General features: G+C 41.8%; 1 protein-coding gene across 10 annotated transcripts in view; it reads left to right on the forward strand.

Annotated features, from left to right (window-relative positions):
- Positions 1 to 17,927, forward strand: part of LOC107273227 — an 89,923-nt gene that overhangs the window by 19,896 nt on the left and 52,100 nt on the right. For 8 of the 10 annotated variants that reach the window (XM_025090531.1, XM_025090533.1, XM_025090530.1 and 5 more), the window contains 2 exons: positions 340 to 525; positions 16,516 to 16,625. In XM_025090531.1, coding sequence (XP_024946299.1) covers positions 340 to 525; positions 16,516 to 16,625 — 296 coding nt within the window. The remainder of the gene's footprint in view (positions 1 to 339; positions 526 to 16,515; positions 16,626 to 17,927) is intronic. The other 2 variants (XM_025090535.1, XM_025090536.1) reach the window with 1 other exon arrangement.

Consider the following 17,927-nt stretch of genomic DNA (forward strand, 5'->3'; position numbering starts at 1 on the left):
AACAGTGAATCGTCCAGTGAACCGGTTCGAATACAACATCGAAGAACCTTGACGCCAGCGTCGCGACGTTCGTACAGTTTTAGAAACCCATAAGCGTTACGCGAGGTTTTCTTTTCGACCGCAGTGCGCCGGTGTCGTGATACGTTAAAAAGTGGTAAAATTTTATTAGAAAACAAAACTTTAGTAAAACCCAAAACTCAAAAAGTTAAAAAAATATTTTTTTAAAAATTTACCCTACAACTTGTTTCACATCGCGCGACACGCTGCGAACGATCAACAAGTGGTATTCGCGCTCGCAGCGCCACTCCAATTAAAAACGACGAACTACGTAACTTCCAGAGATTTTCGAACGGACCAAACATGTCCCTCACGTGTAGAGTTCAATATCTCAACGACGTGGATCCGTTCGCTTATGCCAGCTCTTATCCGGAACCGCCAAGACCTCCAGTGCACACGTTCAGTGCGACCTTGCCGCTGATCAACCAACTTGCGGCTGTTCACCGGCTCCTTAGAGCCCCGCACAGGGTGAGTCGATTCTGAAAAAAATGAAAATTGATTTTTTATCAAAACGAATTTTTTTTACATGTCGAGGAAAAATGGAGGTGAAATTTTTTTAACCACCTCCATCCTATAATGTGTTTACATTTATATGATTTACGTAGGTCTTAAGCGGTGGGACGTGTTTTTGTATTGAATTTTGTACCGAAAGAAGGTACAGTCGCGTGAGAAAATTTAATGATACGCGTATTTCTGTGTTTAATCAGACTCTAGAGTTACGATGGACATATTTAATTTTTTTAAATCATACCAAAAATTTCCTTAGAGTTACCGTACGATTTTTAACGGGTTGTCGGTTATGTATGTCGCGCTAAATAAGTTCGCGCAGACTATTTGTCATTGGCATTTATTTTCGCACGTTTTTTGTCCTGACTGTACTAATGATAATAATTGAATTTTCATTGGGCTCGATACGTCTCGTTGATCTTACCAACAAGGACAGATCACTCGAGCAGGAAACAGCTGATTGTTATTGTCGTATAGATTTGCCTCGTATAATTCGTAGAGTCAAAACAGCGATTGGAAAATTTTGTAAATCTTCCAATATATTGCAGACAGCACAGAGACAGCCTCGCGAGAATTCTAATGTAAATTAGCTCCTTATCACTCCTGTGATTTACAAAGCACGATACGCTCAGTGGGTGACAGTGCAAAAGGGTACCTAACCTATCCTGACAGCAGAACCACGTGTACTTTGTTTACGTCAGAAACCGCCACAGCCGTAAAGTTGTCAATTTTCAGTATTCAAATTTGACAGAGCAAACTCTACCGATAAACCCACAAATAACAAATTTAGTGAGAATCACTCGCGAAACTGCAAAGTCCAGTACAATCAATTGTAAACATGTAAACACATCTTGACAGTTTGACCACGTGGACGTGGAAAAATTGTAACCTACACTGCAACCAATTTGAAACATACAAACGCATGTGTTCCGAAATTTCAAAAAGTTGCCCATAGACGAATTTGTCATATATATATACGCACACACACGATTGACTCACGAGTCGTGACCTTCGACCCCCAAGCCTATTCATGCTTAGTCGAAGTTACCTTTGAACTTACGTCGAACAAACATGCATATACAAAATAAGACAGGAAGACTCGTAAAGCTAAAGGACCTACGTAACATGGCATGACGTAACGTCACGACCTAACCCAATCTTAAGGCTGGCTAAAGCAATCCTTAAAAAAAAGAATTTAATACGTAAATACGAACATGCGTGACACGTATGTCGTGCCATGTCGACAGAATGAATTTCCAAGTGCACGCGATTATTAACGGTTATACCTATTTCGAGAAATTAGCTACCTCGCATGCCTTTCCCTCTTCGGAGCGTCGGACGCGTTCATGAAAGTGAAACGAAAGCCTTAAGGAGGTTTTACGAAACATTTCGTACAATAGCAAATCGTTTGGTAAATCGGCCCGTGAACGGGACATGCCCTTAGGACGAGTTTTCAATGGTTGGCGACCTGGCGAAGCAGTGCGATTTTGAAAGTTGATTTTTTAAAATTATTATTAATATACCACGTATTAACGGGTGTCCGATATATAATAATTGACTGATAATCGATCACGATCAATTAGTCGTTAATCGTATGACGTAGTAATTTTATTTATCAACCGCATGACAACTCGATGGATTATTGCACAGAGTCGTTCTTGGTTGCTCGCGCAAGAAGACTCGGGACTTGTATGACTCGCGTGGATGGGAGTTGGGAGAGAATGCGGCTCAGGTATAAAAAGATATATGTGTGTGTATATATATATATATATATTCCGCCTTCTTTAAAATGCATTCACGTGAAGAGTGGTAGGTTAGGTTAGATATATTTTTCTAGACATTTTTTATTATATATATATATATTGTATATATAACGTCTCGAGTAATACTTGTAAAAAAATAAATATATATATATATATATCTTCATCTTTGGAGATGGCTCTCTCGAGCGAGACGCGAATTAATTCGCCACGCTAACTTGGCCAATGACTTTCCACACTTTTCCACTCTCGCTAGACTATTTAAAACGCGAACACCGCGTGTAGGAATTCGCGGATTCCCGGATACACGTGGTTGAATCGTTATTGAACTTTGATACTTTAGCGCGGTTCTCCGTGTAGAAATTGACAATCATATGGACAGACGCGTTTATTAGCGCGTAACGATTTAATTTAATTTTGAAAAAAATTCCATGTCATTCGTCGAACGCGTCTACTTTTTATCTGTCGTTGCTGCAGACGATTCGATTAATTCTTTTTTTTTTAAATTGATAGCTTTTTTTCTGATAACGTAAATTCACTTCTTTAACTCGAAGGCCATTGCACGGACTCTTTTGTATTATTTAACATTATCTCAGCTCGTACGGAAATCGTTGGCTTTACTTGAAATTTACGAGTCACCTGATAGCCGCTCTCTACGTACCTACCCTAACTTCTTAGTTACCTAGCGAGACGTCTACGTCTGTGTAGGTTGCCGGCGTGGGTCTCTTTGTTGCATTCCGCCATGAATGCAGCATCCACCGTAGACGTGCACAGAGTGGTACGCTCGGGCTCTTAAAAGCTGTCCAGCTTTTCATTCAGAGATTGCCCACGCGTTTTGCAGCGGACGTTACGGGACGGCCGGTACAGTCCGTGGTGAAAAAAAAAATTGGTCAGGAAGGACCGGACAGGATTTTGAGGCGGGAGGGTTATGAATCTTTTTCCTTTTCAATTATAGGAGGGTGGCAAGGGGATTAATTGAGGCAGAGGGAGGAGGCGGATGAGGAAACGATTATATTTTTAACACGACCTTATGGGGGGCAAGGGAAGGCTTGGCTTTCTTATACATATTAATAATGTTGTGATGATCGTTAAGATGGCTGTCTTACGAGAGAGTGCATCGATCCCATGCCGATGTACATGGAACACATATTATTTTTGGACGCTCGATCAATATTCATGAAAGCGATTCGCGCGTACGACGACTTTTATGGGTGGTTGTACAGATTGTTTTGAGGATCTGTGCGCATGCGCGCGCGATGGTTCGTTGTGTCGCTTGAAAATTGGAAGTTACGGGATTTCACGTGATAATTTTTCTTGTTCTTGATGGAGCGAGCGACAGAATCCTCTTGGTGGATATGCGACCTCGTTAATTTTGTTTTTGGGAAATTTGTTTTGTAATTACGAATTTTGATAGCGGAAATAGGACGCTCTGGATCACGCGTGTTTCGAGGACTTGTCAATGTAAAATATAACGAAGAGGTTCAATTAAGGATTTTCAATTTTTTGGACAAAGAATAATTACTCACTGTCTATCATTCGAGTCCATCATCGTTGAAAATAAAAACTGACATCCCGGCGTCGGTGACGTCAGGGCGTCCTCTTTGTGCACCAGATTAGATTCGAGTCTGGCGAATCCGTTATCGTCTCGATTGTAAGTCACATATGATAACCGGCATCCGTATATCACCGATCAGTTAAAGAAGCCCTCTCTCCCATGCGCCGTTGTACGTTCGCAAACAAATTTTCGATAATCGTCAGCAGCGATAATGTATTTTTCAAAAGATTTCACTTCCTACCATCACGATTAATCAGAAAAGCGAAAACGTGTCATGCATCTCGTATTGCAACGGTGGCCCGTATAGTATAGTATATAGTATAGTAGTATACGGTCGGAGAGTGATGTCACGCGGCCGAAAGCAGAGAATGCATGGGGAAGTTCAGGAGGAAGAAGGGAAGGAACAGAGAAATCGGGCCATAGGAATATATCAAGGGAACGGAAACGTACTTCGTGCTGGATAAAAGGTCAGCGGCAAATCTGGTCACGAAACCCGCCAAGTTCTCGTCCCGTGCATGACGGCGGCCATGATGAAGAGAATCGATGCAGTAAAGGTCGGCACTGGGTCAGGAAAACACATGGCTCACAGTAACACGTGCGTCAGCACAGTCCACTATTGCCACGAGTAATACTTGTCACACCAGTGAACACATTTACGCGATATTACTAATTGGACTGTTGTTCTTCGTTGGGAAAACACGAAAAAAATATCCGCCCGGCTCGACAGGGAAAATCGTGTGGCTCGACGCGGGAGACTGACATCGGCGCCGCCTGGCGGCATTTTCGGCAACTATTCCCACTCGCATTTCACGTCTCGTAACTTACGCGATGTCGAAAGTCGCGTTCGGCTTTCGTTCGTCTTCGTCTCGGGTCGATCAAGAGAAAATAGACTACGAGGGCAGAAACAGTGGCAATAAGATAGCAATGATAACTCGTCATTGACGTCACGAGCAATAAAACAGCGACAGGTTTAAATGGCAACGCCAGATGCGCTCTACGCCGGCTGTGAATCTTCGTCGCTTGTTGCTCCTCGCGAAACTATAACCAGTCTTCGCTTTCGTGGCGGATTAAAGCGCCAAGGTCAGACTGTCAAACAGTTTAATTGACGCTGAAAAACCATAATCTTCATCGCCACAATGACCAGCGACTAATAACTGACCAATGTCTGCTTCGCTTTATACACTGCTACGTAGCTGCCTGCTACCGCAAATGCCAGTCCATTAGCAACGCTGAACATGGGTATGACTGTTTTCTTTTATTTGTCATATAATTATTTTTGGCGTAGAATCGCTTTTGTTATTATACTCAACATCTTTCAAAACTTTTTTCATACGTGGATTCTCTCTGCGTATACGGCACAGAGTCCCACGATTAATATCCGTGACTCAATGAATTTTTTAAATATTTTCATAATCATCTCCAAATAGTGTTTACCTGCTTTTTCATCGGAATAATTTTCTTTCCTTGGTTTCACCACGTCACGAGTCAGACGACGTAGGCTTAATTTACCAAGGGGTCAAAATGATGCTGTAACGTGGTTTGTTTATTTAAAAAATCGAAGGCTCAACTTGGGACGTGTTCGTAACACGGGGGGATGACAAGTTGTTGGGTAGTTTCGACAGCTGGGGTATATAGGCTGACGATAATCAGGGTAGTTTGGCCAGAAAATCTTATTAGGTTAAAATTACAGCAGGGTCAGATAAGGATAGGTAGGATAATCGAACGTCAGGGTTACTCAAGCAGCTCTTAATTAGCCATTCAAAACGATTCGACGTCCCTCTTTCTTTTTTGACGTCACGGTCATTTATCCTATCCCATATTAATATACCACCTGTATATCTGTATATATCAATTTATCGATTCTCTCCCAGGCAGCTTTACTATTACTTTGCGAAGCTACTTTGTGAACTTTTAGACTATAAGTAATTTATACATGTATTCTCTACATAAAATAATATATATATATATAGATACACACACAAAATACCAAGGTAACGTCAGAAGAAGCTGGCAGTTAATCTGAGGGTCTGATCTCATTTCTGCTAATTGGTCGATAGGTACGTCCGATATATAGATATACTCGTATAAGAACATAAATACACAGGGTTACTCACTGCAAATGTACGATCTGAAGTTATACCTGTCTATTTGATTTCTATAATAGAACCATCTTCAGATGGTACGGTGGTATGAATAACCCTGTATATATGTATAAATATGACAGGGTTATTTCCTAACGTCTTTTGAATAATTTGACTTATTTTCTAATCCCCGCCTAAATCTGAACGCTTAGTCGAGTCCATCCGGTTTCCACCAACCAATCAGAGTCGTCGCTCGTCGAAATTCCTTCCTCCTCTTGTTTTCCCGTGGGAACGAGGTAATTCGAAGCAAATTAGAAAAAAAAGACCTAAATCCGGTAAAACAGTAATTAACACATGCTTGTCAGCAATCACGCAGTGCATGGCAACGCTATTAACTCTCTGTGTCCTTATACGCTATGGCGTATGTACACGCATGACGTAGCGTTTGTTATTTTTTATTTTTTTATTTTTAATTAGTTGAATCCTAGCGACTTTAATCGCCACGAATTTTCGTTACATAGAAACGACGTAAAGCCAAACAGCTGTCAGACTTCCATTGTTGAAAACAGCGCATGCGCCTTGTATGTCTTTTTTGAATTTCCTCCCCCTGTCTCAAGTCGCGCTACCCCTATTTTACGCTACTGACGGAACTCGAGTCACTTGAAAACTTGCCTTTATAGTCCGTATGGGATGTCCGGCGTCTATGATTACGGTCAGACGCAGCGTCAGCGTAGGACTACGAGGAAAGATGCATGGCAGATCGTATGGAGGCTGCGCGGCTCGGGCTCGGTAGCCGATTTCAATCTCACGAATCTTAAAGTGCCGGATAACGTCTGATCCCCGGAAAATTGGATGCTCCACTTGGGATTTTCGGTGGGGATTTTGGGTATCTCGCAGGAAAAGATGGGGAAATAGTTGAGTTAAAGGGGGGGAGGAGGAGGGGGTGGGGGGGAGAAAATAAAGGAGGAATCAGGGTTAGCGAAACAGAAGGCACTGGTGCTGTAATTTACGAGCTGGGATCAAAGTTTACAATGAGACTCTTTTTCACTCGGTCCAGAGTACCGGATGCTGGTCGAACGGAAGTCTCTAGTTTTCTTTCGTGAGACGTTGATCGGTTTTGCTTTCTCGCGACGGAAGTTAATAACACGGTGGGAAATTTGGGGTGTCGCCTATGGGTATAAATAACGTTTGTTGTAACTTTTGGGTTTTTTTTTTTTGGAGTTGTCTTGTGTTTGATAGGGTGCAATGGTAACTTTGATAGGCGTTTCTTTTTTTTTTCACAAAACACAAATTTTCGACAGGACGATGCGTTTTGCACGCCTGTGCGTTGGGAACTGGTCGGAGGGGGGGCTGGAATTGTCGAAGTCTATGGGATATTGTTGCGCATGCGCAGTGCGTGTTCGGAGGATGAATTTCCGCGTGTGCGTGGGAGGAAAATGCGGGCAGAAATTGCGCGTGTACATATTTTTTTCCAACTTTATTTGTTTTTAACGGAGTCTTTTCTCTCTGACAAGCCAAAATGATATGACGAGGCGAATAATGTTGAAAATTATTGAGATAACGAAAATTTTGAGATAATGAAAAATGTCGGACGCAACTGAGTGACTGTGATAAAAGTGCGTCTGAGCTATGAATATTTTGGGGGGAAAAGGTGTCAGGAGGGGGATTGATTGTCTCAGATTGACAGGTTACTCGAAAAATAGATAAATCAATTTTTCTACAACCAAGCAGTACTTGAATAAGATTCCGCTAAAAAATTTCAAAATTTCCCCCCCTCTCGAATCACGGTTTTTTTTATTCTCAAAATATCTTAATTCACGCAATATCGTAATTATACGCCTCAAAAGTGTCGTTTAATAAAAACAACATTTTATCAAGCATCGTTTTGTTCTCTCGGCCCAATTATACTTGGCTTTAAAAAAAAAGATACCGACCGTGCTATTTATTTTTTCTTTCCTGCAAAAGGAAAAAAATCAACAAGGAGAGTGCACCCCCAGGAAAATATATTCGCGGCCAAATGAAGTTCTCTTGGTGGGAACGCGTTGCCTGTTGTTATTGTTGTTCCTTGCGCTACGATGGAATTAATGAACTAACTAGAGGCTACACAATGCACGGGGAGCGTGGAACATTTGCCCGCTCATGATGCTAATGCCGCCTCTTTACTTTGCATGACAATTACCTACTCGCCGTCTGGCAATGGGTACCTAGGGCGGCCGTTTATACTTGGCTTTAAAAAAAAAAGAGGAGAAGGGTGACTTTTACCCTCTCGTCTGCTTACTTGCGGCTTACCCCGTTCTCCACGACCATCTATATGTTTCCCAATTAAATTTACATTCAATGATAAACCGGATGTAATGTATCATAATTAAAAAAACATTTTTCAAATTTTTCTCGCTATTATTTATCCCCTCGTGGACTTTTCAGGGTAAACAAAGACGATAATTCCGTGTTGGTCAGTTTTGCACAATATGATTTTTCAATTTATATCGTTATATTCTGATTAGAGTTTATTGGGAAAAAAATTAATGGTCAGAATGTCGAGCGTGATTCAGTAAAAATTTCAAGATTATAGTTAATCGCATTCTTAATACTTTGTTTTCCAATTTTTTATTCTTTGCCCCTTTGTCCCTTTCCCCAATAATATCACGACCAATGAAACTCACGGGAATCAATAATCCTACGCGATTTTCGTCACGGACCACTCGCCGATGTAATCCGTCTTCGCTCCGTTAAATCCGACAGGAATTCCACGGTAGGTTAGGTATATCTGTCGGCCCGTCCATCCATCTGTCCTCCGGTCATCCAGATTGTTCGATGGGAACATCCTGATCGATATATCAATACGATCAGAAATAAGAAAATACATATCGAAAAGCGATTGGCACTGTAGATATAATTGCTAAAAATCTTTCTCGAAGACAAAGAAACTTGAATATTTTCCCATAAATGATTTGCCCTTCCCCGCCCGTTGAAAAAAAAAGACCATCGTACCAAAAAAACGTATAAAACTAAAGTAGCGTTCACACTCATACATATTCTCAATGACGACAATAACGTCATAAGAGCCATACTCATTTTCCTGACTGGTGAGAAGGTCCTGCCCTCTGGATTGTGCGAGTCCTACGGCCTACGGTTTTATCAGTCACAATCAAGCCCCATTCACATTCGCGCCAATTAAGGACGGCCAATGGAATGGGATTCACATGGATCCCACGCCGTCTGTCGGACGCGGCACGTGATTGCGTCGCTTCGTATCTCTTTACTTTATTTACTTCTCGGGCTCGTATGCGCGCGCACGTCTTACTTCCTGTACTTTCTTTGTTTAGCCCGCGCGCATGCGCAGTCGCTCGGCTCACCGAGCACGCGCAGGCGTAACCGGCAGCCAAAGAGGCTACGAGGATTCTCTGGCTGCGCGCAATAACGTGGGAGATTAGCTTTATACGGTTTCTGTCTTGTTACGAGACTTTTCCGGTTTGGTATAATCGATTTAAATCGCTATCGATACTCCACCGGGCCTAACGATTCTTCGGTAACGAATAGGGTTACGATTCGTTACGAACCGCTGAACCGAGACTCGCGTAATTCGACTTTGACTCGACCTAGATATTCTTTATCGGTCTAACGATATTTTCTTACCTTGGACAGCAGGACTGTATGGGTTAGGATTGGGTTGGGTTAAGTTAGGTTAGGTTAGCTTTGCGCCGGGTTATTTCAATAACGCGTCAATTCCACGCTTTTGGGTTGGTTCGACACGATGACGTAATTCGTAATAAAAAATCGAAGTAACTGGTTATTGGTTGGAATAACTGTTTTTTTTTAATTATTAATTTTCTTCTCCCCGAAACCTTTTTTCGAACGATGAACGCGTTTGCGGTTTTTTTTTCGCGAATGGTCGTCAGAATCATCACTCGATTGCGATGCAAATGACTTTTCTGCGAAACGCGTCGTTATGTTGGAGATACGTTTTTTGTATATACATGTATATATATATATGAATATGTTATTCATCCAATGACAGAAACACGTTGGCCCTCCAGTGACAAATTGGCATATGAATATTAGACACTGACTACATTACGTTCGTCAATAAATAATAGGATGGTATCCTGACCTCAATTTCTTTTCTTTATGAAATTCAAAACTAGGACCCAATCGTTAGATCTGCGTTTTATTGCCGTAAAATTTGTCATTTCTAAATCTAACGCTACCAAAAGTTTCTCATTCTTCAATTAACAGAACGAACGATTTCGTAAAAGGTTGATCGATCAATTGATTTAGGATTGGTCATTGATTAATCTGAGGATTATCACTGCCTGAACTCTGACCCTGACCAAATCATCCCTTCACCCTTGTTAAACCGATAAACCATGACCGTACAGTTATCACTTTCTATATATATAATCCCCTTACAAATCGCGCCCCCAAAAAACGCAAACTGAACGACCAAGTTTCGGGTTAGTTTCGAGAGCGTGAGATTGAAACTGTATGTATATACGACAGCTAGAGAGAAATAATGCTGAGAGAATGAGAGATTAATTAAAATCTCGATTAATCCCAAGTACCATCGAGCTTCTCTATCTTTTCGTTCGTTTTCTTTTTTTTTTCTTTCTCTCCTTCTCTATCCCTCATCCCTTCGCTCCCATTAACCCCTCTTCGTCCCATCCTATACCCAACCCCTCTTTGTCCTATCCCAAACCCAACCCCCCTTGCCGTCTTATGAACCTAACACTCCAGCCAGAGGGAGTGCAGCAGTCGTTAAAATCGGCCAGGATTCTAGCTTTCTCCCTTAATCCAGCCAGTCACCCTATAGAGAGTCCTCCGGATCAGTCAGTCACCATCTCCTCCCTCCGATCCGTCACTCGGCCGCAACCCTCCACACAATGGCAACCTCAGCCATCACACTGTATACCTTCCTCAGCCGTACGAAACTTCACTCAAACTACACCAGGCAGCTTCCCGACGCTTCTCCGTCCTGTGGTCCAGCTGAGCGCATCTCACGCCGGATGCTGCCCATGCACTCCGGCACAGTGTTGCCACCTTTGTTAAGCATCCGTGTAACCTGTCGACAGCCGCCGAGCGTGACTCGCCGCACAGGACTATCTCGAGCTATCGGCTATCGAAGCCTTTCGAGTGGCTGACTCCTCTACCCTACTTGTGGGTACCCCTATGCCACGTACGAAATAAGATTCTTTGTTATATAGGAAATTATAGTTTTTTTTTTTTTCGGGATATTTGGATTTTTCTCGTAATACGGAATCACGACTACGAACTTGGGATTTTTTCTAAATTACGTCTTATGTACTTTTCAATTTTTTTTTTTTTTTAGCAACTTCGTTACTTTCCAATGTAGGACGCTGCTTTCTTTTTTTCCTTTAATCTACCAAATTGAATGAGGTATACCCTCGTATGGGTAACCTCATACTGCCAAAGTCCTTTTCATTCGGACGTCTACCGTATATGCTATATACGAAATCTTGCTTTGTATACTGTATATGAAGTTAGGGATACGTAAGAGCTTATTATTAAGCTATAATTTTATTGAATTTTCTATCGTACTGTGCACGTGAAAAAGAAAAAGGTATACATGGACCTGGATATGTGGTGTATATATATTTTAGGTACACGTATGTACAGATACGGTAGACTTTGCTGAAGATCATGTGTCATGTAACGTTAAACCGGGTGGACGTGTATATATATATATATACGTGTGTATATATATATTTATATGCGAGTGTGTTTAGTAGCATAGGCTTAGGTAGCTAATGGAACAGGAGGCTTTCGTGGAGCATTAATCCTGCCTGCTGGGAGAAATTGGAGGATTAAATAATAACTATAATACGAGGTTGGAGTAACTAGATAGATGTATATTTTATAGGTGGTTTAAAACAATTTTTTTTTCTTTTTCGTGCAAATTTCATGGTATTAATAGTTTATGCGAATTTCACTTTCTGGACTTGAGATAGATGCGATTTATAAATACGGTTTTTGGACTGTTGCGTGTATATAGATATATGGCGTGTACGATTTTTTTTCTGACTTTTTAAAAGCCTGGTTTATCTCTCGAGAGCAGATGTTTATGTTACGCGTGACTCTGCGAACTTTTTCGGAATCGCATGAGATCGCGTATGCCCACGTGTAGATATGCGGTTACGTAGGGGGAATAAAATTTGTACGGTTTTTGAAATGCGTAGGCGAGGCGGCGTTTTGTAATTTTGGATAAAAGTTTGTTTATTGGCTGTTGGTAGAATTGAATGTGCTTCTGTGAATTGGGATGTAAAATTTTTTTTAGTTTTTGAAATCTTTTTTTCCATGTTCGCGGTGACTGTTTGCTAGGAAATTTTGGAATTGTCGACTTCGTAATTTGGAATAAATGCTGGGTACTCGTGCGATGTACTATACCTAATAACAAAGCGCATTGTGCAAGCTGCAATTTGCCTGGCTCGAAAGAGCCATGCAGGTTGCAAATTTTTGCCTAAAATCGCCGGCGGGATGAATGGGAAATTAAAAAAAATATTCCGTATTATTTTTCATGCACTCGGTCGTAGGTATAGCTAATTTAGGTAGGATTGCATGCGAAATTGATACAGTCGGTAGAAAAATTTTGCAAGATCTGTCTGTCAGCTGAGACTGGAGTATCTGAAGATAAGATATAAGTAATTTTTCGAGATAAATATCTCAAAATGAGATACTCGTTAAATTTGAGTTCGAGGTAAATATCTGAAATGAGATATTTAACCAGTAGCTTGGTCCATGAGGATGCTGCGCGGTATATAAATTATTATGAAATATTGAAAAGTTCAAATTTGAATAATTTTTCGTTTACTTACTCGTAACACTTTTTTTTTTTTCCTAAATAAACCCTCAGCCCGAGTGTTTATAAGGATCAGTCGGGCTTATGCAAAACCTGGCAATTTTTTTTCTGATACGGAAGCAAATTTGAACATCTGGATTTTCCAATTTAAAATTCGCAAACACTTCCAAGCACTTTAAGTCTCTCGCAAATTCTTCAAGAACTTTGACGCTCTTGAAAGCTGAAGGACTTTAAGGATATGCGAAATCCTCCCTAACAAAATTCACCGAAACGATCTTCGCGACCTTTTACAACCCCTATACTCAGTCAAGGAGGAGTGGGTCGTTCCGGATGGACCTATATCTTGAAATCTTTCAGAGACGTCCTGCAGGGACGCAGACGGGTGGCGAAACAACATGGTCCAGACAGTCGAGTAGAATGAAGAGGGTAAATTGACAGACATCTCCTGGACCCCTTATCCCACAGGATGATCCACGTCATTCGTTCAGTCCCATTCCCATAAAATCACTCATCCAGCATCTCGATCCAGCACATCAAAGGATTCCTCAATCAAGACAACGTCAGACCGAATTAATCTCATTTCGAAATGATCAACCCTAACGTAATTACCCGAAACAAAGAAAAATTTTATTATAAACATACAGCCCAATCATTTCAAAAAATAATAACGAATAATTAAAAATCCAAGATCCGTTAAAATAATGCCAAGCTGCATGCCCTACCAAAGATCTATTACCAGACTCCAATTAGGTCCAGGATCTCGTATCATCAATTTTTCCTTATCCCACCCCCATACAAATTCCATAACGAAGATCAGATCAAAATCAAAGGAAGTTGCATACACTGCATTAACTCAACAGCCTCCATTACGACCTGGACCTTGCTCAATCCTCACGGGAATACCCGGTTGGCTTTTTTCTGGTCCATACCGCATCCTCAGCCTCCATCTACTTTCAGGTCCTACCGGTAGTACGTAGTCAGCTCGTTGCAACCTAAGTAGAACATAAGGTACTTATCCCCACTGAAATGGGTACTGGGACGCATGGGGAAGCCAACCGCGAGAACGTTATCGGCTCTTGGCCGGGAAAGCCATCCCTTCGTCATAGTCCTTTATAGAAATTTGCCATGCAGATTTATAAACGTGTGAGCAATATTAATTTAGTATACATATATATATATACATGCATAGCAGTAATTATTTACTATGCCAAACTTATCCGAGAGTCACTTTGATCGTTATTCCCAGTATACAGTGATTACTTCAGTGACACGTGGCTACGTCGCTGGTTTTAAAGCGGCAGTCACACCGAATATAGAGAGTTTATGTATATGTATATGTATAACCGTCTGGCTGTGAAAAGATTCTTTCACAAGCTGTAATAGGTTGGTCTGTTATCATCTACCTAGATACACCTCTCAAATCTTCCCAAAATTAATTGTACCCGTTCTAACCTCCTATATCTTGAAAATCCGCCTTCACCTCGGCAGTTCGGAGTTGATTGCTTCAGAACCGCCACCTTTGAATCAATCTGCCAGTCCAATCAATTTCCAATCGGGGCGCTGCGGGTTCGCTCGTCGGCACGGAACCGTTGATCCTCTTCTTTGTACTTGTATCTTGCTCCAAGTAGGGAACGGAAACCAGAGGAACGCGGTGTAGAAACAATGTTAACAGTGGCTGTTGGTACGAAGTTGCGACCACTCCGCGAAATCGAATCAATTCCAAATGCGGATTGCTGTTTAGGATTCCTGGGTATAATGGTGGGAATTGACTGTTGAATATTTTTTTTCTTTTTTTTTTTATTGAGTCTCGATCGTTTATTGGACGGTTATATTTTTCTTTATGTCGTTTAAAATTAATACGGAAGATCTTTACCCATTGCTTACCTTTGCTTCGTGTTAAACTGGTTTTTCCTATATATATTGGCCTGATGTCATACCCCCCTGTACTTTCTCTTGCAGTCGTATCTTGGCGTTACGTTCTCTTGGAGCTGCTTGACGTATGCATAATAACTTAATGGCTTCCACCGCAAATGCGAATCCGCATACGGAAAGGAACGATATGACACGCGACCTGTCGCTTTAATAGAAACGGAGAGTCGTCCCGGTGACCGCAGACTCTAATGGCGTACGACAAACAGACCACTTACCTGTTTGGCGAGATTCGATATATCTTATACGTATTCCAGTTACTGAATGCGTTGATGAATAATACGAATACGAATACGTGCGTTAGCTTCTCCCTCGGACTGTATTTATCTGTTTATCGTCCACCTCGCACATTCGAGACCTTTTTTGTCCGGGCAAACGGAATAATTAATTGTAAAAATATGCAAAGGATCTTTTTACACCAATGAACCTTTAGTATGCTAACTTTGTTTTTAACTTTTTCAAAATGTCTGATGCTTCACGTATTTTTTTTTATTTCATCGAAAAATATATATCTATAGCCCGGTGCCACGCACTGGTACCATTAGATCGTTACGCTACTGCCAACCCAATAACTTGACGGCTCCGTATAATTGCTAGTAAGACTTCACAAGAAACAACGAAGTCTCGCAAGACGTAATATCATCGCTTCGAAAGCTGAAAAATAGGAAACCCTTAAATGAGGAAGCCATACGCGATACCGGTGAGATCTAAATTCTCGAAAGCCAAAGCCATTTTTCTGTCGAAAATATATTTACATTGAAATTGCATCAGACTCGTATTTTGAATTTTGGAACCATATCAATTTCTAACCTCTAAAAGCTCATCGCCTATGCCATTTAGCTTTCTCTGTTTCGAGAGCAATTGCACAATCGGCAAGAGCAAGGAGCGCCGAGTGATGGATCTGCTTTAGTCTCGTGAAATGCATCTAGTCTGTATAGTAGCCAGCTGCCCGAGAAAACATAGCGAGCATGTAAGAGCGTCCCGTTCGGGGCTGCGGCGTACTATTTTGAACAGTGGATTTTTAGAAATATGGGTCAGACCCTGGCATCTCGCAGTGGGTAAGGCCGTTAATACTACAGCCGTGCTTATAGAAGAGCTTACACAATATGGCTGCGCTTATTCGATATGAGGAAAATAAGACGAAGCGATCGAAACGGGTATGGACAGTCTTATGTCTCTTTGCTGTGATGCGCAGTAATCACAATATTGGTCACTGCGCATCGGTTCTTGAATGTCAATCAAAACTTTATGTTGGCACTTCCTAACTCGTCTGGGTAAATAATTTCGGTATCTATTTCAAGATACTCGGCATGAAGACTCGCGTCGATGCTCCTTTCACAAGGGCGCTATTGGGTTCGTTATTAACACATTAAAGGCGGGAGTCGTAGTACTACGATTTATCTCGACTGTAGCTTAAAGGCGGGAGTCGTATTAGTACGGTTTGCAACCACATTGCGCAATCCATGCGCCACTTTACATTTGTATTTAGTATGTTTTGTGGTTTTCAAGTCTAAATTTTTTTTATGATTACACAAAATATCGCCCGCTCTAGGACGAAAAACGAGGCGGGCCGGTCGCTGCGTTACCTTAGCATACTTTCGTCAAGATCCCCCGCCTTTAACGTGTTAAGCAACCTCAGTAGACGTACTCGGAACTGGCGGCGCTAGTGTCGCTGGTCATTTTACGAGACCGTTTAGAGCGAAATATTTCGGTTACCAGGATTTATGTGTTTGCCTATATATATTTACAGCTGGTAGTTGTATATGGGAGCTAAAGCAATTTGACGATCGACAATTTCAATTTGTGTTCTAGCTCGACGACACGGCCCTCCAGCTCTACAAGGATGGCGATTACGGCGCCTACCTGGATCTCGAGGCGTCGATCAGCGAGCAGCAGGAGGAATTCGAGGGATTCCAGACCAAGTGAGTAACTGTCTATATAGCGGGTAGTCTGCTCTTTTCCGTATCAAAGACTCAAGAGGCCTCTCATTCGCCGTTGAGAGTCCTGTCGATTGAATCGCAAAGGGAGAAACGACATTAGGAATAAATGAAAATATGTGAAAGTCGTGATTTGGAAAATTTCAAATATTTCCAAAGTGTCTGATAAACCGAGAGACGCCATTTTGAAACGTTACCTATTTTCGGGAGTTACTTTCTTCCGGGTACCCACGCGGTTATTAACCACGTGATTTTTTCTCATTTTCCGGGATATTTACGAGGTCACTCTCATACGCGTTATTACGCAGTGCCGCGCGTGCCTGGTTCATACGCGAACACCCCTAACATTCCACGGGACTGCCTATGGGTGAAACTAAATGCCACCCCTTCCATCCCCTAACAGTGTTAAATTTACGTTAGCACCCTAGCGTCACCCACCGACGCCATTCGTATTTCGATTTATGTATTTCAAGCAATTTTCATTTACGTCGAATAGCCATTTTACGGGGGGTACCAGAACCGTCCGCCACCCCTAACATTGAAAATTCATCCATAGCGTTACGGCCTTTGCATAGGTGCTCGTATATCTAATACGCATACGTTCGGTTTAAATATAACTACCCGTACGTGATGAAAAAAAAAAATATACCCATGTGTGTGACAACACCGACGGACCGATACGCGCAGCCCACCAAACATCCCTTATTCGTTAACGAAACGTGGGGGTTATTCGAGCGCGTATCGTTTTATTCTCTCGTATCTATACGGCTATACGGTTGTATGCGTGGGGTAGAGGCACGAGTTTTGAGGTTAGTTTGGGGGTTGAACAAATATTTGGCCCGAAGGGTAGATATATGCTTCAATATTTGAATCGCAGGTATTTCTGCGAACCGCAAAGTGACAACATACCCCACTGTACGCATACGCGTTGGTGGATGCCATATGCGTACCCAGCTACTTTCCACGTGGGGAACGTTCGTGACGTACTTTGCAAATTGTTCTCTTCGCCTTTTTTTATCTTCTATTATTTATACGAGTCAACACCACCGCGAATAACCCCTTTATGGTTTCTGTCATGAAAAAAAACTACCCTCCTTTTTACCCTGGCCGTTGAGCATGTAGCCACCATTTTATTTTCCATCCCCACTTCCCAACTCTTTACCCCGCTGCCCTGCGTCACTGTCGTTATTATTAGTACCCCGACACGACGTCAGGGCGCGCCGCGTGCCACTGACGATATTGCCTTCGCGTAGAACGATTTGTCGCCAGCTCGTGGTTTCACCTTGC

Source organism: Cephus cinctus, unplaced genomic scaffold, assembly GCF_000341935.2.
Source record: "Cephus cinctus unplaced genomic scaffold, Ccin1 Ccin1_scaffold1524, whole genome shotgun sequence".
NCBI lineage: Eukaryota > Metazoa > Arthropoda > Insecta > Hymenoptera > Cephidae > Cephus > Cephus cinctus.